The following is a 24233-nucleotide window of genomic DNA, read 5'->3' on the forward strand; positions in this document are numbered from 1 at the left end:
CAATGCATCCACAAATGCGACACTATTATGCGCATTCACAATATTGATCAGAATTTCACTCGTCAGCACAGGATATTCGTGATCAGCATTGTGGCAATTTTAGCCCTCATGATCGTTCTAGGCTTCGCAACTCTTCTCGTTTACGGCGATGTTGCCAGCGTTAGTACAATGCGCCATTTGACTCACTTATACGTCTTTATAATGACCCTTTCCTATGTGGCTTTTATGCTTCAATTCAACTTCTTACTCATGATAATTCGATGGCGTTTTTCCGCCCTCAACGAATCCTTTCGGTAAAATTGATTTAATACCCAAATTATATATGATATTAACTTTATCACAAATGAAATTAGGAAACGTTTCAACCTAGAAGGGATTCAGGAATTTGCGGTGATAAACATAGACAATTTCAAGGTTTTCTGGAAGACAGATACAGCTTTCATCGCTGACTTGTCTGTAATGCACGATTTACTGAACGATTCAATGAGTCTCCTCAACTCATGCTTCTCTATTCAGGTGATTTTAGATTCTGAATGTTAGATTTCGCTTAAGGCAGGCAAGAAATTGTGTCTTCCTTCTCAGGCAATGTATTGGGTTTGTGCATGTTTTGCTCTAAATGTGCTAGGCTTCTTCACTCTCTACCGTTGTGTCGTTCAGCATCTTTCGGATCAACTTGTGATAGCTGCAGTCTACACAATGTGGCAGTTTTTCAACTACACGTTCGTCATTCTGACCATCACTTTAGGAAGTAGCATCACTCGATAGGTATGATAAGAATTGACTTTGTAAATTTAATTCAACAAACATAGAAATTTCGGATATTCTGGCTTCAGAGTCGACAGACAGCGATACTTATTCACAAGGCTATCAATAAGCACGTTGATTCTCCTGTGCTCACTGATAAGGTAATGAAATGTTTTATCTGCATAATGTCAATTCATATTGATTCTTCTGGTATTCTAGCTGAAGTTGATTTCTCATCAACTTCTGCACAGACGTCCGGAAGTCTCTTGTGGATTCTTCACCTTCGACTGGCCTTTTGTCGCCGCGACTGTTGGCGCCATGACAATGTATTTGTCCATCATGATTCAATTCGATGCAGCTGAATGAAGAAGTTCATTCCGTGAAAATGATTCATTTTCAATACACCAAATTCAGCACGAAAGTTTTCTCTCTAAGTGGATTGGTAAATATTGCATGATCAACGTGTTTCGTGACGACTTGAATAAATTATGACTAATAACATTACACAATTTTTCATTTACCTTTAATCCCATTTGGGATTTATTTGGTCAGTTTGATTGAAATGGCTAAATCAATCGAGAGTGTCTTCGAAGTGACGCTTCCAATGAGAATTTTCTGCAAAGCTTTTGGCTTTCAACTCTTCACAGTGTTCAAAAGTGAGAAGGAAAGTCAGAAGATCAAGGCATCCTCAATAGATATCATTTGCGGCATTTTCTCATTCACTTGCTATGCTGTGGTTTTGGGAGTGAATATCAAGTGGGATATCTATGACGGATACACTTCTTCGCTCAGCATGAACTTGATCAGCAGATGCATCGCAATATATGGCTCTCTGGTTCAAGCTGTTGGCGTTCTTATCAACATCTACTTCAGGAAGTGCAATTTGAGGCTGCTGCAAAACCTCCACAAATGCGATTCCATTATGCGCATCCACAATATCGATCAGAATTTTGCTCGTCAATACAGAGTTATCCTGCGCGGTGTGATTGGATTCGTGGGTCTAATGATGTTGTTGGCCATCACGACCCTTCTTCTACATGGCGATGTTGCTGGCATGAGTGCAATGCGCCACTTGTGCCACACAAATGCCTTTGTCATCACCATTTCTTACGTGGCTTTTATGCTTCAATTCATCTTCACGCTGATGGTAATTCGATGGCGCTTCTCCACCCTCAATAACGCTTTTCGGTAAGTGATAGACATTCAAGCGATTGACTTGAATAATATTGACAAGTTTCTCATTCAGGAAACGCTTCAGCTTGGGAAGAGTGCAGGAATTCTCCGTGAGAAAAGTGGATGCTCTCAAGCTGTTTTGGAAGGAAAACGCTGTTTTCATCACGGATCTGTCCATAATGCACGATTTACTCACAGATTCCGTCAGTCTTCTTAACTCTTGCTTCTCTGTTCAGGTGAAATGACTTAAGCTAGATATTTAAAGAGGTTTAATGGAATATTTAAATTACATATTTCAGGCAATGTGTTGGATTTGTGCCAGTTTTGGCTTAAATGTTCTAGGCTTCTACACATTCTATCGTTGTATCGTGCAGAATCGCTGGGATGAACTTCTGATAACTGCAATCTATGCAATTTGGCAATCTTATGACTATATGTTTGTGCTTCTGGCCATTAAGGAAGGAAGCAACATAACTCGACAGGTAAAATAATGAGTCCTTTAGTGTCTGACTTGAGTGGTAATTTAAACATCTTCTGCATCAGAGTCGCAAGATGGCAATTTTGATCCACAAAGCCATCAATAAACACATGGATTCGCCTCCGCTCACTGAGAAGGTAATAAACATTGATGGGATTCTTTGGAAGACTTTACAGGGATTTTTCATACTGATTTCAGCTTAAATTGCTCTCTCAACAACTTCTACACAGACGTCCGGAAGTCTCTTGTGGATTTTTCACCTTTGATTGGCCTTTTGTCGCCGCGACTGTTGGCGCCATGTCGATGTATCTTACAATCATGATTCAATTTGATGCAACAGCAAGTGCAACAGCGAGCAGTGCTTGATCTAAATAAGAAGTTGAACTCACAAAGTGTTAGAATTGAATGTGCGCAAGTCAGGCATGGATTTCTCTGAGTGTCTTTAGCAGTGACACAAACCAATTTGAGCTCAGTTTCGACACTGTTTTTAACTATGAATTTCTTATTGAGCGGATGCGGAATTCCCCTTGTACTTTTTCATGCCATTTTCCTCACCTCACAACACACTCAATTACAATTGCTAATTGCCGATTGCTTCACGCACGACAAGCACAGGACGAGAGAGGGTGAAAAACTCGCGTGGAAAACGCTCAATTTCCAGGTGATTAAATGTTTAGGGTTGAGTTGAAAAATTGCCAGTCGTATTTACATAAATCTTTTCTCTTTATTTCTCATCAATTAGGGTAGAAGGTATACAATAGATCCTGTAAAAAATGCATTTCTCTTCCTATAATCTCCACACTTTTTTCTTCTCTCTCATCTAAAATATCAACTTGAGACTCTTGACTGAGTCGCATTTGTCGAATTTATTTTACGTTCTTTGACTTTGAAAACCATCTTTAGAAACTCCCACAAAATCCTCACGGCCATGAGGCTGAGGAAGAAAGACTTTGATCTCTCAATATTGCTCTGCTCCCGAAAATGCAACTTGTTTTTGCAAACAATTGAGACGAAAAATCAATTTCTCTTCACTTTCCTTTTTTTTCTTCGATAAAACTCATTGGGATTTTTTTCTCTTCTTTTTACACGAAAATAATAATAATAAAAAATACTCGCTAAGATTAGTGTACAGTCTATCTTTTTTCACGATTCATCATCATAATTCTTTCACTAAAAGTGTGTTAAATCATTTAAAAAAGAGTTTTCAATCACATTAAATTTCATCATCTCCCTTTGCTCTTTTTCTCTCTCTCTTCATCTACTTAAATAGTTGGTTTTAATAAAATGACAATGACATTAAAATGGAAAGATATAAATTTTGAGAAAAGGTCTTTGCTCGAAAAGGACTTGAATTGTGCCATTGAATTCACCTAAATACATTCTATAATAGTAATGATTTTCCCTCCCATTTTGCACTTCCCTGTACGTATTCACGAGATTATTTACACTTTGCTTGTTCTCATGCTTTTCTCTGTGTAGTAAAAAAAAAAAGGAAATTAAGCGTTAATCGCCCCGAACGTGTCAGGGTGAGAAGTATAAAACGGATAAGCAGTGTTACAGACATTAAGTATTAATAAGTGAATTAATTAATTATCCTTTAAAATGACACATTTTGAACAATTACATTTGATGGACAATTCTATGGGCTCTTTTCTCCCTTATAAATTAAGAGTGCATCATTTCTTTCTGGCACAGTTTCTACAGCGTGTCTCGGAGAAGGTGTCGCAGAAGTTATATTCTGCAACAACTCACTATCGACCGCCCAATTTTTGTTCATCTCTTTGTATCTCATCTTGGCTAAAATTACAGTGAATGAAAATTTGAATTGTGTGTATTTTTTTTGTTTCCTACAATCAAACTAGCGCACATTTCCGTTTTAAATGTTATAAATAAATTCATAATTTAAAAATTAAATAATTGTAAAAATTTATTTCCTATTAAAATTGTATCTTTATCTCACACTCATACAACAACACAAAAATCATAGTTTTTATTCTCTTCCTCTCTTGGCGCGCGCACTTTAAACACTGAGAACATCCAAGAGTGTGTGCTTCTTCTGTGCCACAATTGGTTTCCGTTGACAGAGGGTGTGTGCCTTTTATACATTACAATAAATTTATGCTCCGCAACCTCGTTCGTCACTCTCCAACACGAGGTCCAATAAACAAACAACAACGTCACACTCTCCACATCCACTGGCCGCACACACACTTTCCGGGCGGCCGCGACTTCACTTCCGCCCGCGAATTTCATTAAAATAAAAACGCCTATCGAGTGTATCAAAATAAAAATAATAAAGTTTATCACAGCAATTCGGCGAACATGCCTCCGAACCAGGCCATAAAGATGGGGAACATGTACGTGACCAGCGCGCGCCCGATGGACATCTCGGGGATACGCGTGGCGCCGCTCTCCGTGCCGCCCTTTGGCTCCAGCTCGTTGAAGTGCGTGTCCTCGGGCGCATCATCGTCGCCCGTCCGCGGCGGCGACGGTAGCTCGTCGCGCCCGCCGGCAGGATGCGACGCATTGCCGGGCAGCGAATCGCGTCCCGGCGAGATCTCATTGTGCGTGATGTGCGGCGGAATGTGCGCCTCGAAGTCATAGCCGCCCATCCCAGAGCCGCCGGAGTCCTCGTCGTCGTCCACGCCGCTGCCAGAGCCGCTGCCGTATTCGCCCTCTTCTGCAAAACACGCCACACAAAAGACCAACAATTAGAGCACATTGAGAAATTCATGAGCATTGCAATGTTGACAAATCAGGACTCGATTGAAGTGAAATCGATATTGTGATTCACTAATAATTCTTAATTGACCCAATTGACATTCCCGATAGTGAGAGCTTTCCAGAAGTTCCTGCTTTTCATTTGTCAGTTTAAATAATTTAATTTAATTTATTAACGTTAATCCTGACAATAATAAGCAATAGAATAATTAATGAATGACTTAAAAATAAAACTCGTAAATTCGGCTGGTAACTTGTCTTTTTCGATTACTTTTCACGAAATTCTTAGGCTTGAATATTTTTCCTGCCTGTTTTAAAAAGATTTTGATTGATTTTCAAAGAAATTTTGAATTTGTGACTCTATTTTATCCCTTTAAAATAGAGTATTTGTCCAAAAATTAACTTTAAAGACTGTATTTTCGATCTCTTGCTTACCCTGATCGCTCCACTCCACGTCGAGACCGTTGTAAGCGTTCTTCAGTTGACTAATTGACGTCCTCAAGTTGTAAAGCTGGGCGTCCAGGATTGCGCCCCGGCGCGCAGGCGTGTTGCCGGGAAACTCCGGATTCTGCTTGTTGTCTGAGATCACCGGATGAAGATACCTGCAAAGCGCCCAGTCATTAGACTCCTGCGCATCTACCAAGGCCTGCAGAGACTTACCTGTCGACAGCATGCCCGTTCCAACAGTAGTCCTCCATCGAGGGCGCCGCAGCCAAGTCTTCATTATTGCAGATTTGGTAGGGCAGATTGGACCAGAAGTTCTTGGTGTCCTTCACCTTCTGCCGGATGTCTTTGATCAGCTTGTCCAGCACGGGCTCCTTGCTGTAGTCGTCGTCGTAGTTGTCGCCCTTCCTGGCCTTGTTGCGGTTCTTGTTCTTCTTCCCCTTGCGGCCGTTCTCGCTGTAATTGTCGCTGTTGCTAAAACGCAACGGCTCGAACTTGCTCAATTCTTGGCTCGTCGGCTCAGCCGAGCGGCTCTGTCGCGTTGTCTCCTCATCGTCGAATGTGAAGCCCTCCGGGTCGGTGACCTGGCGTCGCTTTCGGCCCAGCATCGGTCGCCCACAGCCCTGGAACACCTGGTTCGAGATATCCTTGTTCGTCTCCTGGAAGTTCATGATCGCCTCGGAGATTTTGATGTTGATCGGCTCCACGACCATCACGACGTTGAACGGGCCGAGCAGGCGATCTGACAGCTTCTCCATGGATGTGAGGAAGTTGTCCCACTCGTGGTCCATCTCCATGTGATGCTGCAGACAGCCCTTCATCACGTTCACGCAGTAATTGGCGCAGGGTTTGGCCGTCTGGCCGCTGCACACGTTGCACTGCATCTTCGTGAGCGCCATCACGCACTCCGCATGCGGCTTGATCTGCAAGACACAACAATCAAATTACGCGTCCACGCAAACCACCTCCAGCCATCAACCCACATTCATCATGTTCTTCACGATGTCGGCCGCCGTGGCCAGCGATTGAGCGTAGGTTCGCGTCGCCACGAAGGAGCGCTTGATCTGCACGGACAACTTATCGGGCACATCGCCGAACGGCTTCAGCTGCTTCATATGTTCACTGACACAGCCCAAGTATCTGCAAGGCAAATCAGACATGAGGTCAATTGCAACAGAGGCACAACAATCCAATTGATTCATCCTCAGCTGCGCTGGAAGAATTAACTTTGCCCACACTCTCTCGTGTGTCTCAATTAAGTGGCATTCAATTGCACCGCATTTTTTAATCATTCTGTTTTGATGTCTCCTTAAGCCATTGACGCATCTCAGAGTGCTCGTGAGATGCTAAATTCGCCTCAAGTGCCAAAATCAGAGGTGACAAACTGAGGCGCAAGACTCTCATCAATTGCCGCATATTTCGCAAGATCAACTTGTAAAGCCGACAGTTTGATAATTGAAATTTGACCTGAACTTCTTAAAAACCAATTGAGGCCGACGCAAGCAAACTCCGGCCTATCGAAGTCTATTGAAAGGCCGCACAGATATTTATCTCTTTTGTATAGACAATCTTCATCATCTTCTCATGAGTCACAACAAGTGACTTGAGTGTTATTTTTAGCCATTGGGCTTTCGGCTCTCGCGAGCCCGTCTGGATCATCTGCCTCCCAATGAGTTTATTTGGATTTATTCTCGTCCATTCATTATCTCCACTCGCGGGCATTTATTTGCACCAATTAACCATGTATAGGATTCTCATTAGATGGCTATCATTCTCGACTGCCAGCCAAGGCGGAGATAATCTAATCGACGGTGGTATACAATTAAGTGCTAAAATTTTGGAAGAGACTTCGATTTAGTCAATAAATATCCCAAAAAAGACATAAATTCTGCTTCTAAACTGTACTAATTTCCACATTGCACAAAATCTATGTATTTTAAAAGCTTTTAGAGATATTTTTCAGGTTTAAGAACAGAAAAAAAATCACTGAAACTGTGATTTTTAAGTGATAAGTAAGAGCTCAAGTGTAGAAGCTCAGAAATGGCAAAAGTTCAGCATTATCTCCCCCTTGACGATCAATTTCGGCTGCGAAGCTGTTAATCTGCCCACCCAAAGCGCCTCTACTCACTTGTCGTCGAAGGTGAACTGCGAGTTGAGGACGGTGAACATCTTCTGGTAGAGGGTGTTGAAGAAGGAGTCCATGGCCTCGGACAGGTCCACCTTCCCCCTGGCGTAGTAGCCCTCGAGCTCCGTGAACAGGTCGGAGAACACGTACGAGTTCTGCTCGTAAATGGCACCGTAGGTCCTCTTGAACATGGCGTGGAACTCCTTCTTCGACTCCGACAGCAGGTCTTTGAAGTAATCTACGGGAAGATAGATGGGTTATTTGGGCATATCAGGTTCTCTCCAATGATGATGACTTCATATCGCAAGAATTGCCGCGACTCCTCTTTGTCATCCGGCGCGATTAGCTCAACATTCTCACACCCACTGAGCCTCTTGGAGAGAAATCTCAATATTATTCGCTATTTATCGGCGAGACGATTGCCACTTGCCATGTCTGCTGGACAGTGTCTGCGGTGAACGCGAGAAAAGTGGTTCGCCTTCGAGATATTTTGCGGTTATTGACGCTCAACCATATTACCTCATTGTGATTCAATTAATTGCTCATTGTGGGAAAGGGAGTCACTGCGCGATCATTTTCCCAACATGCGTCATGCCTTTTATCGGCTGTGCCGAACAAGTGAATTGATTGCATGGAATTTAATTTAACTGACAACCCAGGGAAGCCCACTTGTCACACTCTGCGCTTCATCACAGACATTTGGCTCGACGCAAAAATTGCTGATTGCTTCATCGTCAGCGTATTCTCTTAAGGGTTTCACATTACCAAAATAGCACATTAAGTCACAAGCCAGCGCTTGATATCGGAGAAGTGATACAGCAGTTGCTGTAAATAAATAAAGATCGGCGGCAGAAGCGAGTTTAAATTGATTTTTTCTTCAACGATCTCCAGTCTTAAGTTTGTACAAATGGCTCAATAACTTGTATAAACATATTAATCGACAATTTATGGAATCGCTTGTGATAATCTAGAGTGAAAATCTAGCGGTTTTCATCACTGATGAAGTATTTCAATCACGTCAAATTGTAAATCATGATCACTCTAGAGCCACGCCCACTCTTTTGCCCCGCCCCGGGCGCTATTTAATTGCCATTAAAAACCACAGTTCATTGACTAAAATCACACTAAATATGCATGAACGGATGGATAAATTGGATACATTTGACTGGAAAGGCTTAGAAGACAGTTTAGTCACTCCTCAATTGACTCTTCCTTCACACAATTTCCTTTATCAGTGCGCCTAAAAAAATTTCGGTAGCATCGGAATGACGCTTTGCCCACTATCAATCAATTGAGTGAGCTCAGAGGCATGATAGATTTGAGGCAATTTCCTCGTAAAATAACTGATTAACTTGAGCCACATTGTGGGTCACACTAGAGTAGTGGTTGAGTATTTTCCAAGCAATTCGTCACATTGAGGTTTTATCTAATCTCCTCGTCCAATGCACACAGAACGCCTAATCGTGCCCAAAACTTTGATGATATTTGAGGTGAAAGAGTGTCGCTTTTGTACGCGCAAGGCGAGCAAATTGTGACTACAATGAAGCCCAAGATGCGCACAAAAAAGAGAACCTCTCTAAAAATATATCGAAGCAATTGCATTGTTATGTGAAAGCCCGAAAGAAGATTGTTGTGGAGAGAATGAAGAGAGACAGGAAGAACACAAGAGTTCATTCATGGGAAGACGACGACGCGCAGTGAAACCTCATCCAGCTCATCTCCCGATATCATTTACAAATTGCATCAATTGAAATTGAAATTATAACAAGAGCCGAGGAGTTCATTGTCTATTTTTAAACATCGCGCAGATGGAGAGACGTAAAAAGTGCCAGATTCCATCTCGAAAGTGCATCCAGAGCGTGGAGCAAGAAGATGCCTCGATGATAAACGAGAATGAAGTTGTTATATATTGAGAGCAGCCAGGAAATGGCCGAAAAAAAAGAGAGAAGAGAATTTCAATCCCGAGCTTCCAAATGGCAGTGAATACGATCTAGTCCTGAACTCCATTGAACTGCGGCATCATAAATACATTAACAGTTTACTTGCACGGGAGAAGCCCTGCCATGACTGAGGAGGAGAGAGAGGCATTTGTGTACAACATTTTATAATTGTGCGTTTAGTTTTTTTTCTGAAATTATACTTGTAAACTCGAGATCATTCTCTTATTATTCCCTCTGCACCAACACACACACCCACAAAACCACCCATGCAATCGCAATGGCAGCTAAATGGAGCCGTGCGTGAGGTACAATCTTTCCAGCGAGAGATGTCTGTTTATTTTCTCCAACGAACATTATTATCATCACAAATATAAACACAGGAGGAGCCTTCAATTCTTCAATTCTCGCCGGATTTCTTCGGAGGCCCCCCAAAAACTCGTGCGCGTCTTGCGAGACAAATTTAAAAATCCCTCTCACTCCCACTCACAATTACACTAATTGGAAGATTAGGCATTTAGATTATGAGGACGCAATTGCAAAATTCCCCTCCCTGTTATAGAGAAGAAACAGCTTTGAAAAGACTCAATAAACATCACCAGTTTCCACACGAGAATGTTTAACCACTGCAGATTTACTTTATGGCACTTCTTTGGATAAAGTTTCACAAAGTAAATTGGATTGCGAACATTTTGTGTGGAAACTTTGAGGAGCAGAAGTATAATAAAACGTGCTAGAATTTGTAATTTGTCAGAAGATCTTCAAGCGTCTAAATGAATTTGATATGTTAAAATTGTGTTGTGCTAAAGAATATCAATTGGAAGCTTTGCGGACACACTCAAAGGCTCTTGATCAATCACACAACTTCATCTCCACTCGAGAACTTTTGCAATTCAACTTATGAAATGGCCAAGGGACAGATATTATGGTCAGAATTGGTGTACAGCTTTTTATCTTGCTATATTGTTATGTGATTGATTTAAAATCGATTCTTACGATTAAATAAACATCAAAATCATCAAAATTGTATTTAAACTGGGAATATTTATCTTGGCAAAGTTGAACATTTCTGCTCAAAATAATTTCATATTGGATTACAAAAAGCTTAGAAGTGAAACATAACCTCTCACAAACATCATTACAGTGTAGAAAAATGTGTCTGTGCTTAATAATCTCCGCGATTTGAGTTTAAAAGTGGCAAATTCAACTTCAATTTCTGGTAGAAACTTTTCAATATTCTCCATATTTACTATGGTAGTCCAAGAAGCTTTTTTCAGTTGCACAAAACTAGAAAATCAAGACAGAAATTTGTCATGAATAAATCCTGGGACATTAAAATCATTTTTCCCAATCTGAAATCTAAGCACATGAAGAACTTTAACCTCTTAAGAGGGAAAACCCTGACGGAAAATGTCTTTAAAAGCATTCAGAAGTGTTTTAAGTGCTAAATATTTCAACACAGGCATTAAGATAGTATCAAGAAGTGGTGTACAGATTTAAGGCAAACTATCTCCGCCTTGCAAACACTCAGTGAGAAGAACTTGAAAAGCTCTCGACAAACGCGAAGAAGCGGCGTGGAAAGGTCAAGTTCTGCATTTGGCTCCTTTCTCTCGCTGCAATCTCTCGCCACACAATCTGCAGGTCGGATCCCGCAGATCTCAGGCGCTTCGTGGTGGCAATTAGACGGGAAATGAGGCTAGATATCGAGCTGTGGCCCCAATTCACTTACCATTGAACTTCTGCGCGCGGCTGTGCAGCACTGAGGCTAATTTGCCAATTAACTCTTTGGTCTGTCTCTCCATGTGCAGCCTGGAAACGTCGGCCAGGCGCGTCTCCATGTTGTAGGAGCAACACGTGCCCGCGACAGGAACTGAGCAGTACTTCAGGGGCAAATCTGGAAGGGAAGAGAGAAAGAGGAGAAACGTCAGGCACACTTTACACTCTGTGTGACATTCTCAGATGCGCAGCATCAGAGAAATTTCTCAAGCGTGTGTCGGCATGTCTTGAGAAAATCCCTCGGAAAACACCTTTATCTTGCCACACTGAGGCCGAAGCAAAAGGGCGACAAAGAAGACGCTCAATATTTGCTCAAAGCCATTTAATAATGAGGCACAACAGCACAGAAATCTTGGTCACTGCGCCGCTCTTTTCTTACCCTTGTTGAAAAACCGCACTCATATTTCATGCCCATAAATTCCAATTAAATGCTGTAATCTCAAATTAATCCACATGGCAGTTCCAGTCGCACAATCACAGGCTTTTCTCCACACTCGAATTCCATCATCTGGCGCTCTTTTTCCCCACAAAACACAACTTTCTGAGGTATTTTTCTCTGTCTCTCTCTCTCACTCTTTGATTCGCGCGAAATGACGCTGCAACTTGTCTTATCTCCCATTGAACTCCCTCTCTCTCCCTCAAGACACATCCATTCCCATTTGGTAGACAAATGAAGATCTCTCAGAGTGTTGCTTCCCTATCAAAAACTTGCGGAGGAAGAGGTTTTTCTTTGCAGACGCGAAGGAATTAATTTCAATTAGACCGCCACTGAGAACATTCCGGCTTTTTTTTTATCTCGCACTCTCTTTCTCACTTTATTCTCTCCCATTTTCTCCTCTGGCCACTATTCATCTGTACAGTGCGAGCATTGTTTCTAGACTCACAATGGTTTGCGGCGCAACGTTTCAAGTCTGACAGTTACGAAGTTATGATTAAAGAAGCAAATTTGCTTAGATAGACTAAAATAAATATTTACTTCACAAATTGACTATTTGTATTGGCGATTTTAGGGCTTTATTGCAGAAATATATGTTTAAAATTAAATAAAGAACAGTGCTTTCAGCTGGATCGTTGTGAAAATAATATGTAAAACTTCGACTGAGCTTTCTTATATTTACAACGATAAAATGAATGCTTTTTTCGCTAAAATCGCAAATTTCATGCCAAAATTGTAAATATTCGATTATTATACACGGTTTTGCATAAATTACCATCAATTGACTCACGAATTATGGTTGTTTTCCTAACCTGAATGTCTGCCTGAATAAATCTTTTGGCCACTGTCCGAGCCTGAGAACCTATCAGAAATTTATCCACATAATAGCGCAGAGGCGCGGGCAGAAGAGCATGAAATGTTGGAGAATGAGAGACGGAGATTGCCACAAATGGAGGTGTGAATAGGTGTCCAGTGGGATTTTTTTTTCACCGCGTCCAGAATCTCACACTGTGTCTTTGGAAGGGCGCAGTTTGAACCAACAGTCAATCCATTGTATTTATTAGCATCTCTATTAATTCCATGCCTCTCCTCGCGTCTAATTTAATGAAATGTGCGTCTCTCGTGTGAACAGCTTCGCTCTCTTGGCAAACGCCTCAAAAGCATATATTGGTTATGTTAGGGTGGCGATGCTAAAAATATGCTGTATGAAATTCTATGGTGCACAGAAGATTGATTTTACGCAAAAATTGTTTCGCGTGAAAACCCTTTTTTTCCCCGATCAAAACCACATAGGGAATTTCTTAAAAGGATTTTATCCACGGCAAAACCACACACAATTCCCCTGGAGGTTGCGCGGCAACATCGAGCCTTTTATTAAAGAGTCTTCAACACCGCGATGCCATCAAAGTAATTGAATGTCTAATTGATTTTTCATCGAGAGTGCTTCGCCGACGAAGGAAATTTAGACATTAAATTGCAATATTTATATCCCTATTACTTTGCCAACGAGGGAAGCTCTTCTATGTGACTTTAATGGAGCGCCATTGAGCCGCCAGGTAACAAGTCTTGAGCCATTCTGCGGAGAAAATTGCCATCAGCGAGTGCAGCGCTGAAGCCAAGGGGGAAATAATGTAGTTGAACCCCAAGTACAGTTAGAAAATGAATTTTACCTTCATTTTTGGTGTAAAGTTTCCTTATTCAATCATCAAGACAACCAAAGTTTCAACATTTTTGAAAGAATCTTCTCAAAATCGCTGTCTTTCATATCTTCCTCGATCATCAAAGTTCCTCCTTGACTCACAAACAACTCAAGCAACTCCTTGTCATTTGAATTCGGTCTTCACGGTCGGCAAATTGTCGGATGCCTCAACATGTGCGGGATGTGGGAGGAGAAAAAGACCCCAAGAAACACTTGACTAATAACCAACCCGCCAATTGACAATAAAATGATAATTAGTGGCATTTCACGTGCGGTCTTTTTGTACCTGTCCAACCGCTAAGCCAAGAGAGACGCGCGGTGAAAAGAATTTATTCACAAAATATGCAAATGGTCTCAGTTTCTTTCTCATTGCTCTTCGGAATTTTCGGACCCGCGTGAGTATGAAAATGTTTTTTCGGTTATATATATAAAAATACGCGTGGGATTCTTTTTTTCCTCCCAGTTCTGTGATGTGCACAAGAAGCGCAACAAAAGTCTTTGGTGGAGGAGAAGAATCGAGCCAAGAATTCCTTTTCCCAAGTTTTACCTCTTTTTGCGTTACATATAATGCAGTATTTATTTCATTTTGCGCCTCACTCCACCTTCTTCAGCTATTTTATTACTCGTTTCCATCTTCATCCTGCTTCCAAACCACCTTCTTCGGCTGCACACACCGGCGACCGTTCGTCCCACGAGACCGCTTAATATCTGTGGCCAAGCGCGAGCGCCTTCGGTGTGGTGATAAATGACACGAAAATCGATAAAATTCTACTCATTCACATGCCGGAGTGTAATTAAATGTAATGAAAAGGAGAGATTCCCGAACCGAGAGCCCCTCGAGATCCATCAGCGCTCTTGAGATCGCACAAGAGAGCAAACATCTTCAGCTGAGCAGTAAATCACTTAAGACCAAGATATCTGATTGGGAAGCGAAGAAGCTCTGTGAGTGGATGGAAAGATCTGCAAATTGAGCGGGAAATCAGGTAAATCAAATATCATGACTCGGAATGAAAGTTAAGAGACAATAACCATGAAACTCTGATATGCGCGCACTCAAGAAGAACGCAAGAATGTTTCATTTTCCTCATGAATCCGCTATGAATATTTTGTGAGAGGCTTTTTACTGACCTGATAAGTGACGCAAAACCTATATTTTTGTCAGAAATAGGGGAGAATTCTTCCTTCACGCGTCTTGAGGGGGCAAAAGAACCGTCATTCAAGACACAAGTTGCATTGAGTGGATCGAAAGACAGGTTCGCTAGATGCAAAGATCAGGCGGCATCAACAGCGTGACACGCCATCAATGAACTCATTGCAGGAATGCTCTTAAAATTCCTGCTGAGTGTAGAATATTAAGCGGCCACTATGACAGTAGTAAAATGACCTGAGATGGGTATAAAAAGCCCCCGTGCAACAAAGTGGAGGAGAAGAAGATGCATGAATGTGTCGAGGGTCGTTGGGTGTTACACATATCGCTGCACGCATTTTGCCGCACTCGACGCGCGATGGTGAGGAAGAGCGAGACGGAGAGCCTGCGGAGGAATTTCACAAATACAGAGAGGAGAATTAAGGAATTCAGCTCTGGGATCGACCAGTTTGGTCAGTCAGGTTTTCGGTGAGAGCAGAGATGCAACCATGGGGATGACCTGAGGGCGAATCGGCGTGCAAAAATCCAAAACCACCTCCATGTTTCAATTAAATCACCTGGGAAGATTTGCGCCAGCATTCCGCGATGCCCATCTTCGGCACGCGGGACAAAAAGAAGCCCTTCTGCCGAAGACTCCTGGCAACTCAATTTGCGAGTTTGTCAATTTTTTCGGTCGCAGATCATCAAGAAAAAATGAGCAGCTCAGAAACAGCTGATAAAGTCTCTATCGCGGAGTGATTTCACATGAAAGAAGAGCGAAATACAAGTGGCGTAATTAATTCCTTATCAATGCAAGCATGGCTCAGATTGCTTATCAACCATATGCACTCTCATGCTGGCGAATGCCAATGTATACAGAGCCCCATAAGCTTTCACCATAAAGAATGGCAATAAAATTCACACAAGATAGCTCAATAAATTGACTGTGGCCGGTGGAAGTTAACAAAGGCTGGAATTCTTTGATGGTTTTTATTGGCAAACTTTGGCGTTTCTTGACCTCTTTTTGCCGCACGATCGTGAGTTTTGCCACAGCCTTTTTTCTCTTTCACTCTCCTAAATGTCTAATCTACAGTTTAGACTCCGCTCTCAGTGATAAGATTGATGGAGAGGCAGTGAGATTTTATGCCTCTTTTCGGGGTGTTTTATTGCCCATGTCGAAGAGTGTGCGCGCTTCTTCGGGATGGTAAAAATTGTCGTCACTGTGTCAATAATTGCACCATCCCTCAGTATATTTCCAAGGGGGAAATAGAATGGCTTGAACTCCTTCGGAAAATCTTCAAATATATCTCAAGAAACAGTCTGAGACGTTTAAATAAAAAGTTAAGTTTAAAATAACCATAAGAAGGATTTAAGAATTATTTAGAGCTTTTTAAGGCCCAAGATAAGGTTATTTAGTGCATTATCAATCAGAAACACACTAGAAAGTCTTCAAAATAGACATTTTTCAAATCAAAAGCACTACTTCTGAGATTATGTTTGACTTTATTTGCACTGTTTCTTATAGCCTTTATTGGTAGAATCCTAATCTTTGATTCTACCAGTAAATAAAAATTATTCTAACGTAGGAAATTGATGTTTTTGCGACTTCTTGATCTATGAAGTCTGGTAAGATTCCTTTCTAGTACTCCTGACGACGATATCTCCCCCTTGCGTGCTTCCAAAGTGGAACCTCCACTTGACAATGCCAAGTGCCATGAGACAAGTGCAGGAGGGCGAAGAGAGAATCCCAAGAAAATGTCTAATAATTGTAAAGTACTTTATGCCCTGTTACCGCCTCAAGGATGTGATTTTATCCGGATTACTTGACAAATAAGAGGGCTCATTGTGCACTGAAAGGCATGGCGAGACCCTTCGCCCGAAAAACCCATTCTCAATGAGGGCAGAAAAGATGGAAGGAATGCTCAAAGGTTTGCTTTAAGAGAGAAAACTGATAAATCCATTTCATTTCCAAAATAAATTACACACCGTTTCAATGCGGTCTGAAAAATCATTCTCATTTAATTATTGAATTCCAGTCTCTGCGCTTCTTCATCTTTATATATATTTTTTTTTATCTCACCACAGCACAACAATTAGATAAAGCCCCATTTTCTCTGGCCGTAGCTCTACACGATAATTTATAACTTAATATACATATTAGTGGCATATTGGAGCTCATTTCTCTGCTGGTGAGAATGAATATGAGACGAACTCAGCAATAATGAGTCTCCGACTGAGGTAGATCAAATTGCTCTGCCACTGACTCTCATCTCACTGTTCTCAGGGGGCGACAACTACCACCTTTCTGTGCGTTATCCAGCTGTGAGTGGATTCCTCTGGCACTGCACAGTGTGATTTACTTCCCTCAGCCTCACTTCCGTTCAACTTCATTGCCACTAATCATCCACTGTGCGATATGAGATCCAATTTCGCGATGATTTGCAGAAATTGCCCACCCCTGGGCAAGTGAATTCCTCACCCAAAGACAAGAGAGAGGAGATGTTTTGTACATAAATCCACGACGAGCAGAAGAATATCTCCTCTCCATTTCCAAGGCAGTGTAATGAAAGATGCAAAGCACCTAAATAGACTTCAATGGTGTGTACCACGTACATAAATAGTTATTACAAACATTTATTCAAATTGATGGCTCCCGATTTGTTTAAACAATTTCTTGTGGTCTTTTCCCTGGGAGAGAGAGAAGTGCTTTCGCCTCTCGCAAGATGTGATCATTTGAGTATATTGGCGCATTCTTTTCTCTCCATCGCCATCAGTGGACAGACAGAGTGAGATCTCTCATGGGAATAATTCTACCAAACATTGTACATACAATATGAGATATTGGGTAGTCTTGTGGACTTCTCTGTATGCCTCTTTTCATGCTCCTTTACATTATAAACATAAAAATAGACGGAGAATTCTCCATGGTCGTCATCCCATTATGCCATCCGCATCGTTTATCTAGAATGCCTGACCATTTCACCTCAAGTATCATTCAGTGAATGAATGGTGTGTGCTGTTCTTTATTCTCTCATCTCAAGAGTTAATGGCATGAACGATGAAAGATGTGTGAAATGGGAGAATTCTTCGTTAATCGTGTTTTTCATTATTGAACCTCCCCTCGCCCCTCACGTAACTTCTTCCTCCGCTGGGGCCACCTTTGCCTGTGTGCTTCCCCAACCAACACCGCGACGAGGAAGAAGCCCCAGTGCGGTATGCGTGCATTTGTGTACATAGAAAGAGAATTCTCATGGTACACTGTATAAATATTGATAAAGTCCAAGGTATTTTATGTATTGATTACTGGGAAGACGGGGAAAAAACGAGAAATTGTGCCCACAGACTGATCAAACTATTTAATGTGTATATTTTTTTCTCTCTCCATCTCATCTTCGCCCGAGATACACCATGAAAACCCATTCCTTTATATACACCCAAGCACAGCGAGAGACTCACCGAAATTATCCAACGATCACTCTCGTAAAAATTTGTGAAAGTAAATTAGGGCCCCATAATGATGGCCTCTTAAGACGAATTAATCTCTATGACATCGTTCAGCTGCTCTGGGAAAAATCTCCCTGTGGAAATGATCCCATAAAAGGCCCCCAAAAATCATGCTGCAAACCATCCATTAACAATCGAAAGAGATAACAATAATAATTCTCAAAGCACTGTAAATCACACAGAGAAAGCTCTCATGTTTTTTTCGCTGAAAAATCCTGCGCGCAAAGCACATCTTTATGGTAATTTAATTTCTACATAGTGAGAGAGAGTCTTTGGAAGTCTCATCGTCACACGAGATAATCAATTAACACCTCAAAGACGCACAAAATGATGTTTTGCATTTCAAATTTTATACTCACCGCCAGCACAACAATGTTTCCCACACGATACAGTTAAAGGGCTCGAAAACATCCCCAATTGACTCTATATTGGCAAATTCCACCCAGAAGAGGAGCGCAATGTGGACTGTGATGGATTTTCTGCAATGTGTGCTCATATAATTTGAATTCGGGGAACTGCCAGAGAGTTCTGTTCCAGTTCCAAAACCGCACTGGCCAAAGACCGCAAGGAATGTCCGAAGATGTGTCTCTCCCGAGAGCATTTTCACACGCTTCCACATCGAAAATCTGCACTGTAAATTGCGGCAAATGCTGGCCATGTTGGGTCGATGGGCAAAAATTGCGGAATGTGATCAAATCCGCGGATCGCTTCTTGTGGGCGCGCACACAGACTCGCCAGCCTTTGGCGCTTGTGTACCAAGCGAAAACGTGTGCACAATAATAAAAAGCTAAATGGTCAGAGAGGGAGAGCGAGAGAGAGACAGAGGGAATGGAGCGATTAAAGACGAAGAGGCGAGTGAAACAATAAATAAAAGCGTGTTGAATTCAAATTGCAATGGGCATTTGGGGCCGCGCGCCGAGCTGATGACGGCGGCCCGGCCGAGGGTAGATTGGGATGATGATAGGCGCAGGAATTCTGTTGGCCGCTGAATTTTTGATCAATGTCTCAGATTGAAATGGAGACGATCTTATCGCGAGCGCCCAGCAAGATTCCCCAGATGATTGTCAATAAAAAATTATAAAATGCCTCTTTTATTACGGCCTCAGCGAAGTGGAGGAATATCGTGAATGGGCGCAGGTATCTTCACTCCAAACCCGCGTGGATGAATGAAGAGAGACGATCTTCGATCTGGCGATGCAACTCTGATGATTGCGGCAATTGGCAAACTGTACGGCCAAACTGTTCTGCGGTATGATGAGAGTTTTATCTTAGGCTGCAGAAAATTGTGTGTGCTATTTTTGCGAAAATAATATTTATTTTCAAGAAGCCAAGAGAGATTTATTTATTTTCACTTGTTCGCCAGCAATTATTTTCAGACACATGACTTGTCGACTGGAAAGAAATTGAGAGCGATCTTCGCAAAGCACATTCCGGTAAGTGGAGAAGTGAGACTCTCTTCTTCTTCTCCTTCCACGCAGAGGCGCAAAAAATTGCGCCAAGAGGCTCAATTTTGTGTTAACAGTTAAAACATATTTTCGAGGGGTGCTTCTCTTGCACACAAAGGCGCAGCGAGAAGGAAACAGGAAGGCTCAGAGAGAGAACTCTGCCTTAATTCCGCTCTGTGTGTGTCTTTCATTGCCCGCCATGTGCCGCCGCAAACACTTTAAATGCCCACATTTTCTCGGGCCAAAACACAAGGCGTCGAGGGCCTGAATTATTCAAGAGGCTCTTTCACATACATCCAGAAGGGCGTCAATCGACTCCTTGCCACTCAATTTCCGCATGAAATTCAATGCAATTTGTCACTCATTTGATTCTTTATTAGGGCTTTCACTGTGGGATTTTCCTCTTCAATGGACCTCCTCGAGATGATCCTTAAACACCCTGCCTTAGCCATTCACATGCAGCGCGATCTCCTGCTTCTGTTCCCATGACAGGAAGGAGAAAAAAGGGAAACGCAAGAGCAGGAGATTTGATGGGATATGAAATACAATTACAAATCTACTAAATTGAACTCAGAGGGAAGCCAAGGAGGAGATATTATGGTCAGTAGTCAGAATATTTGGATTCAGGCTTCAAACGTTCATCTTGAAAACATTTTCTAGGTTATACGATTAGTTTAACACTAGAAAGCACTAGAAATAAATTCCTTTCGAAGGATCTGGCCAACTTGGCCAATTCGTAAAGATTTTAGATACAATTTCCACGCTTTTAAAGCGCATTTTGCTCCTCAAATTTGGTTTTCCTGTCTTTGTATATCTCGAAGACTGTTTGACAGAGAAGTTTGAGATTCAAATTTGGTCACGAAATGCTTTCTAGTATTGATACAAATTTGGTGATCAAATTACAATTCTAATTTGTTCTTTCTAGAATCTAGACCAAGTCTAAGAAATGCTGCAAGAGCTCTCTAAACTGTTGAATATTCTGTGTTGCATATCTAGAACTTATAGGAAGCGGCGTGCGAAGCATAATGTCCCGATAATGCGAGCTGTGCAAGAAGTTGTCGGTGTTGAGAAACGGTATAGACCTAATGATTTGCCAAATGACTCATAAAAATCCAGCAAGAGAGGCTCCACTTCAGGCGTTCGGCGTGGTGTTTCTGAGAATTGGGCACGATCGAGTGATTCCTTCGGCAACAATTGGCCGAGGAACTTGTCGCTGAGGGAGAAAAAAAAATGCAGAAATGGCCTTTGTCCGGCAGTCAATGGCGCTATCCTTCATATTCATCGGGGGAATGTCTTCAGCATTGTATTCAGCAGCACTGCGTCTTTCACACATATATATCGAGTTGGTGGCCCTCTTTTGCGCACTCTCGTGCATCCATGTGTGTTTATCATTTCCTTCATTGTGTTCCCTTCTTCCAGAGATGCACAAGAAACGTGTGAGAAAGTATCAATCGCGCCCGAGAACTCCGAAGGCTGGAGCGCCTGGGTTCTTGCCGATGCCTTCTTCTTCTCTCCCATCTTCCACATCGCATCGCCTCCTCTCGCCCACCGCCTCACCGGCGCGTCTATATGGCACACAAATGTGTGGAGAGGATTCCAATGGGCCCAGGTAATGCCCAGCAGAGCGGACAAAACGATGGCCGAGAGAAAAGAGAGGCTGAGTCGCATTCCAGACGTCGTACCTTTCCTTTTGTAAATAAAAAGGAACCGCTGTGCGCCGATACATAAGGCCATATTATATAAATTACTTGATTTTGATATCTTTGATCTCATTTTTTACAGTCGTGCATATTCCTCTCTTCGCCGTCCAAAATGAACACAGCGCGCGCTGAGGACAACACACAATTTCTTTTATTATTATTATTCTATCCCGCTCGCCTCCTCACCAAGTGGTCCAGCTCTGCCCAACCACCCCAAGACGCCCTCGCGACGCGCCATGCGTCACGCCTAGGCGAGGTGGATTCCACTGACTTTACAATGCCCGGAATGCGCGGGCCAATAATTTGTGGCAATAAACATCTCTTCGTGGGAAATACGACGCTATAAATGGTGCCATAAATGGAGGTGACGAGCATGAAATTAGGGTGTTTTATGTGGAAGTTCTGTTGACAATTAATACCATCGTAAATTCATTAATAAATTTGAATCAATGAAAAATGGCCATTTATTGCCCAATCCAGAACTAAATGTAAGATTTCGCCTGTAAATTGGATGTTTAAAATCCGGAATTTGCTATTTTAAACACCTTTGCGATGCAAATATCAAGATTTCAAGATATAAAAATCCCGATTTAGAAGCTCTTCACAACCATATTATGCCTAAGATCAAAATCATTTCCATCGTTTCCAGGTTTCTGAAGAAAATCCGTAGATTTCTTCTTTAAGAGAAAAAGAAAAATGCGCAAGTGAAGGGCATAATTTGCAGAAGAAGTCCCACCGAATCAACTTCCCCATAAAAGGGCTTCGGCCTGAGCGGCCGAATTTGGCGGACCTGTGCGTTTTCGCACGGTCGCCAAAGAGAAATGCCTCCGAATGCGCGATTTCCCATTGAAATTTCCCGGCTAATTGCCATCCTCTGGAGTGTCTGACGACCGTGGGACTGCTGCCATGTGATCGTGGCTCTCCTGCATTCCAGAATCGCTTCATATACATTGTCTTGCAGCCTCTCTCGCTCGCTCGCTCGTCCTAATTTATCTCCACGCTGCCACGGTATGGTCCATTAGTCATCTCGCCCATTCTTCGATCCCATTCTCACACAGAGAGCTCTCGAGGCACGAACACCATCGCCAGGAAATTCCTTCGCCGGGAGAGCGATTCTCATGGAAATCACCTCGGATTCCGTCAGGTAAGTTATTGCGCAATATTGAACCATTCAAGGGACACACACGAAGAGGACGCAATAAGTGTGGTCTAATGGGGAAAAGATGGGAAATGCGTCAGCCAACTTAATTCCCGGAGACTCATCACATCATCCTAGGGCTCTCACGCCGGGGGCCAAAACATCCTCCCACAGCCATTTTGCAATCCCTGCAAACAATCAATATGTGCACGAGGGTTGAGAAACTCTTGCCGCTTGGCAGCATTTTGAGGGTAGAGTCCTCACTTTTTGTACGTTTGTTGCCACAGCGCCGAGGGGCCGCCAATTAGTCTTTCGGCGCACTTCGCCGAGACTCGCGGCCAAGGAAAATCGTTGGAAAATATCCTTCATTGGAAGATTGAGTTGATGGAAGATTGGTTTTTGCTTGCAATTCCCTTTACATCCCTTATAATTGAATGTTATTTCGCTGTAAAATACATTTCTTGAAGTTATGGGCGCATCAAGCGAAGAAAGCTTGATTCTAACATTGACATACCGTTATTTCTAAGACAATCTTTCCTCAATGATGGCTTTTTTACTCATTTTTAGATCTGCAAACATAGTTTTCGATCCTTGTTCCGTAAGATCATTCGAGATTTCTTGAAATTCTCTTTCAACCGCAAGTTTTTTACCTCTTGATTTCTTCCCTTTTGCTGCGCCGAGGAAGAATTTCACAATAAACGCAATCACAGCTTTATTGCGCCCCGTTCTCACTACTTGTTCACCCCCTTTTTCATGTGCGGAACAAACACAAAGCCGCCTGTCAGCTTTTTCACCATCGCATATTGCCAATGGTTTGTCTTTCTGTCCTCTTTCACCCTCAGCGACACCCTGAGCACCCCTTTTTCTGCGGTGACACCATCACAAAAAAGGCACTCTTTCGCACATTAGCGCAACGTACCTTTGATTGGCTCCTTGGGGATCTCGTTGGGGTTTATCCGGAGCCCCTTGGCCTCGAAGAAGTGCGTCACGGCGGCACAGACGCCCGTGTTGAGAGACGGCGCGGCGCGCGCCGGCAGCGCCAGGCAGAGGAGGAGAATCCAGGACGACGTCCAGAGCGCTGCCCGTGAGATGAACACTATCGCTGCCATTCTGTCGGCATAAAGAGTCTTCCGCGAGTCCGAATCCCCTCAGTCACAAGGCACTTGGCACACAACGATTGATACTCAGCTACCCCCTGATATCGTGGCCCATTGAGGAAAGTCTCTCTCTCTCTCTCGCTCGCTCTCTGCCACCCACTCACACGCAGAACACACACAGCTGCGGCACTTATCGACCCCTCTCGTTCTCTGCTCGGGAATCGCCTTCACGCAAGTTCCTCCTGAGCCGAAAGGTGGTGTGAAAAAAAGAAATGTGTGTACAGAGAAAAAAAGAACCGTCAGCGTTCACGCGCACGTCATCACCCGTCCACAGTTCTCGACCAACTGAGGCCACTTCTCTTATCTCTTTCCCGGACAAGACTCGCTGCCGAGCGGCGCGCTGCTGCGCATGAATGAGCCAGACAGAGACGGCAGACGTAAACAAATCATGCTGCGCACGCCAGTCGTGCACAGATGGCAGTGCAGACGTTCATTAATAAAAATCCACTCCATTCAAGGGGGAAAAAGGGCCGTTCAAAATGTCTCTGAAAGGATCTTTCTCTCGTTATGATTATTGAGATTGTCGGGATAATTTCATAAAACTCCCGCTGAGCTGGAAAACCCCTGTAAAATACTTCTCACTACATTATCTCCCCGTTGCTATTGATTTTCCCTTGTGTTTTCCTGATA

At 42.7% G+C, this 24233-nt stretch overlaps 2 protein-coding genes across 2 annotated transcripts; one reads left to right on the plus strand and one right to left on the minus strand.

The window, feature by feature from the left end:
* The first annotated feature begins 1306 nt into the window (after positions 1-1306).
* On the plus strand, positions 1307-2761 carry LOC132265270 (uncharacterized). Its single transcript, XM_059765850.1, has 5 exons — positions 1307-1932; positions 1991-2153; positions 2217-2399; positions 2461-2532; positions 2594-2761. The coding sequence occupies exons 1-5, from the start codon at positions 1307-1309 to the stop codon at positions 2759-2761; spliced, it is 1212 nt and encodes a 403-aa protein (XP_059621833.1).
* A 446-nt stretch (positions 2762-3207) lies between these two features.
* On the minus strand, positions 3208-23884 carry LOC132264942 (glypican-4). Its single transcript, XM_059765290.1, has 7 exons — positions 23366-23884; positions 11352-11516; positions 7689-7923; positions 6544-6700; positions 5777-6483; positions 5552-5718; positions 3208-5075 (listed from the first exon to the last, which is right to left on the minus strand). Exons 1-7 carry the CDS (start codon positions 23553-23555, stop codon positions 4699-4701), a joined length of 1998 nt encoding a protein of 665 aa, XP_059621273.1. The 5' UTR covers positions 23556-23884; the 3' UTR covers positions 3208-4698.
* Between the last annotated feature and the right edge of the window lie 349 nt (positions 23885-24233).

This window comes from Phlebotomus argentipes, unplaced genomic scaffold (genome assembly GCF_947086385.1).
Source record: "Phlebotomus argentipes unplaced genomic scaffold, Phlebotomus argentipes genome assembly contig_2, whole genome shotgun sequence".
NCBI lineage: Eukaryota > Metazoa > Arthropoda > Insecta > Diptera > Psychodidae > Phlebotomus > Phlebotomus argentipes.

What these genes read in the sequence shown, in the direction of transcription:
- LOC132265270 (XM_059765850.1), top strand. Translation starts at nt 1,307, where the DNA reads ATGGCTAAATCAATCGAGAGTGTCTTCGAAGTGACGCTTCCAATGAGA. An exon ending in ACCCTCAATAACGCTTTTCG is followed by an intron (nt 1,933 to 1,990) that starts GTAAGTGATAGA and finishes TTTCTCATTCAG; the next exon opens with GAAACGCTTCAGCTTGGGAA. An exon ending in GAAGCAACATAACTCGACAG is followed by an intron (nt 2,400 to 2,460) that starts GTAAAATAATGA and finishes CTTCTGCATCAG; the next exon opens with AGTCGCAAGATGGCAATTTT.
- LOC132264942 (XM_059765290.1), bottom strand. Translation starts at nt 23,555, where the DNA reads ATGGCAGCGATAGTGTTCATCTCACGGGCAGCGCTCTGGACGTCGTCC. An exon ending in CCGCGCGCAGAAGTTCAATG is followed by an intron (nt 7,924 to 11,351) that starts GTAAGTGAATTG and finishes ATCTTCCCGTAG; the next exon opens with ATTACTTCAAAGACCTGCTG. An exon ending in CGTGGAGTGGAGCGATCAGG is followed by an intron (nt 5,076 to 5,551) that starts GTAAGCAAGAGA and finishes CGTGTTTTGCAG; the next exon opens with AAGAGGGCGAATACGGCAGC.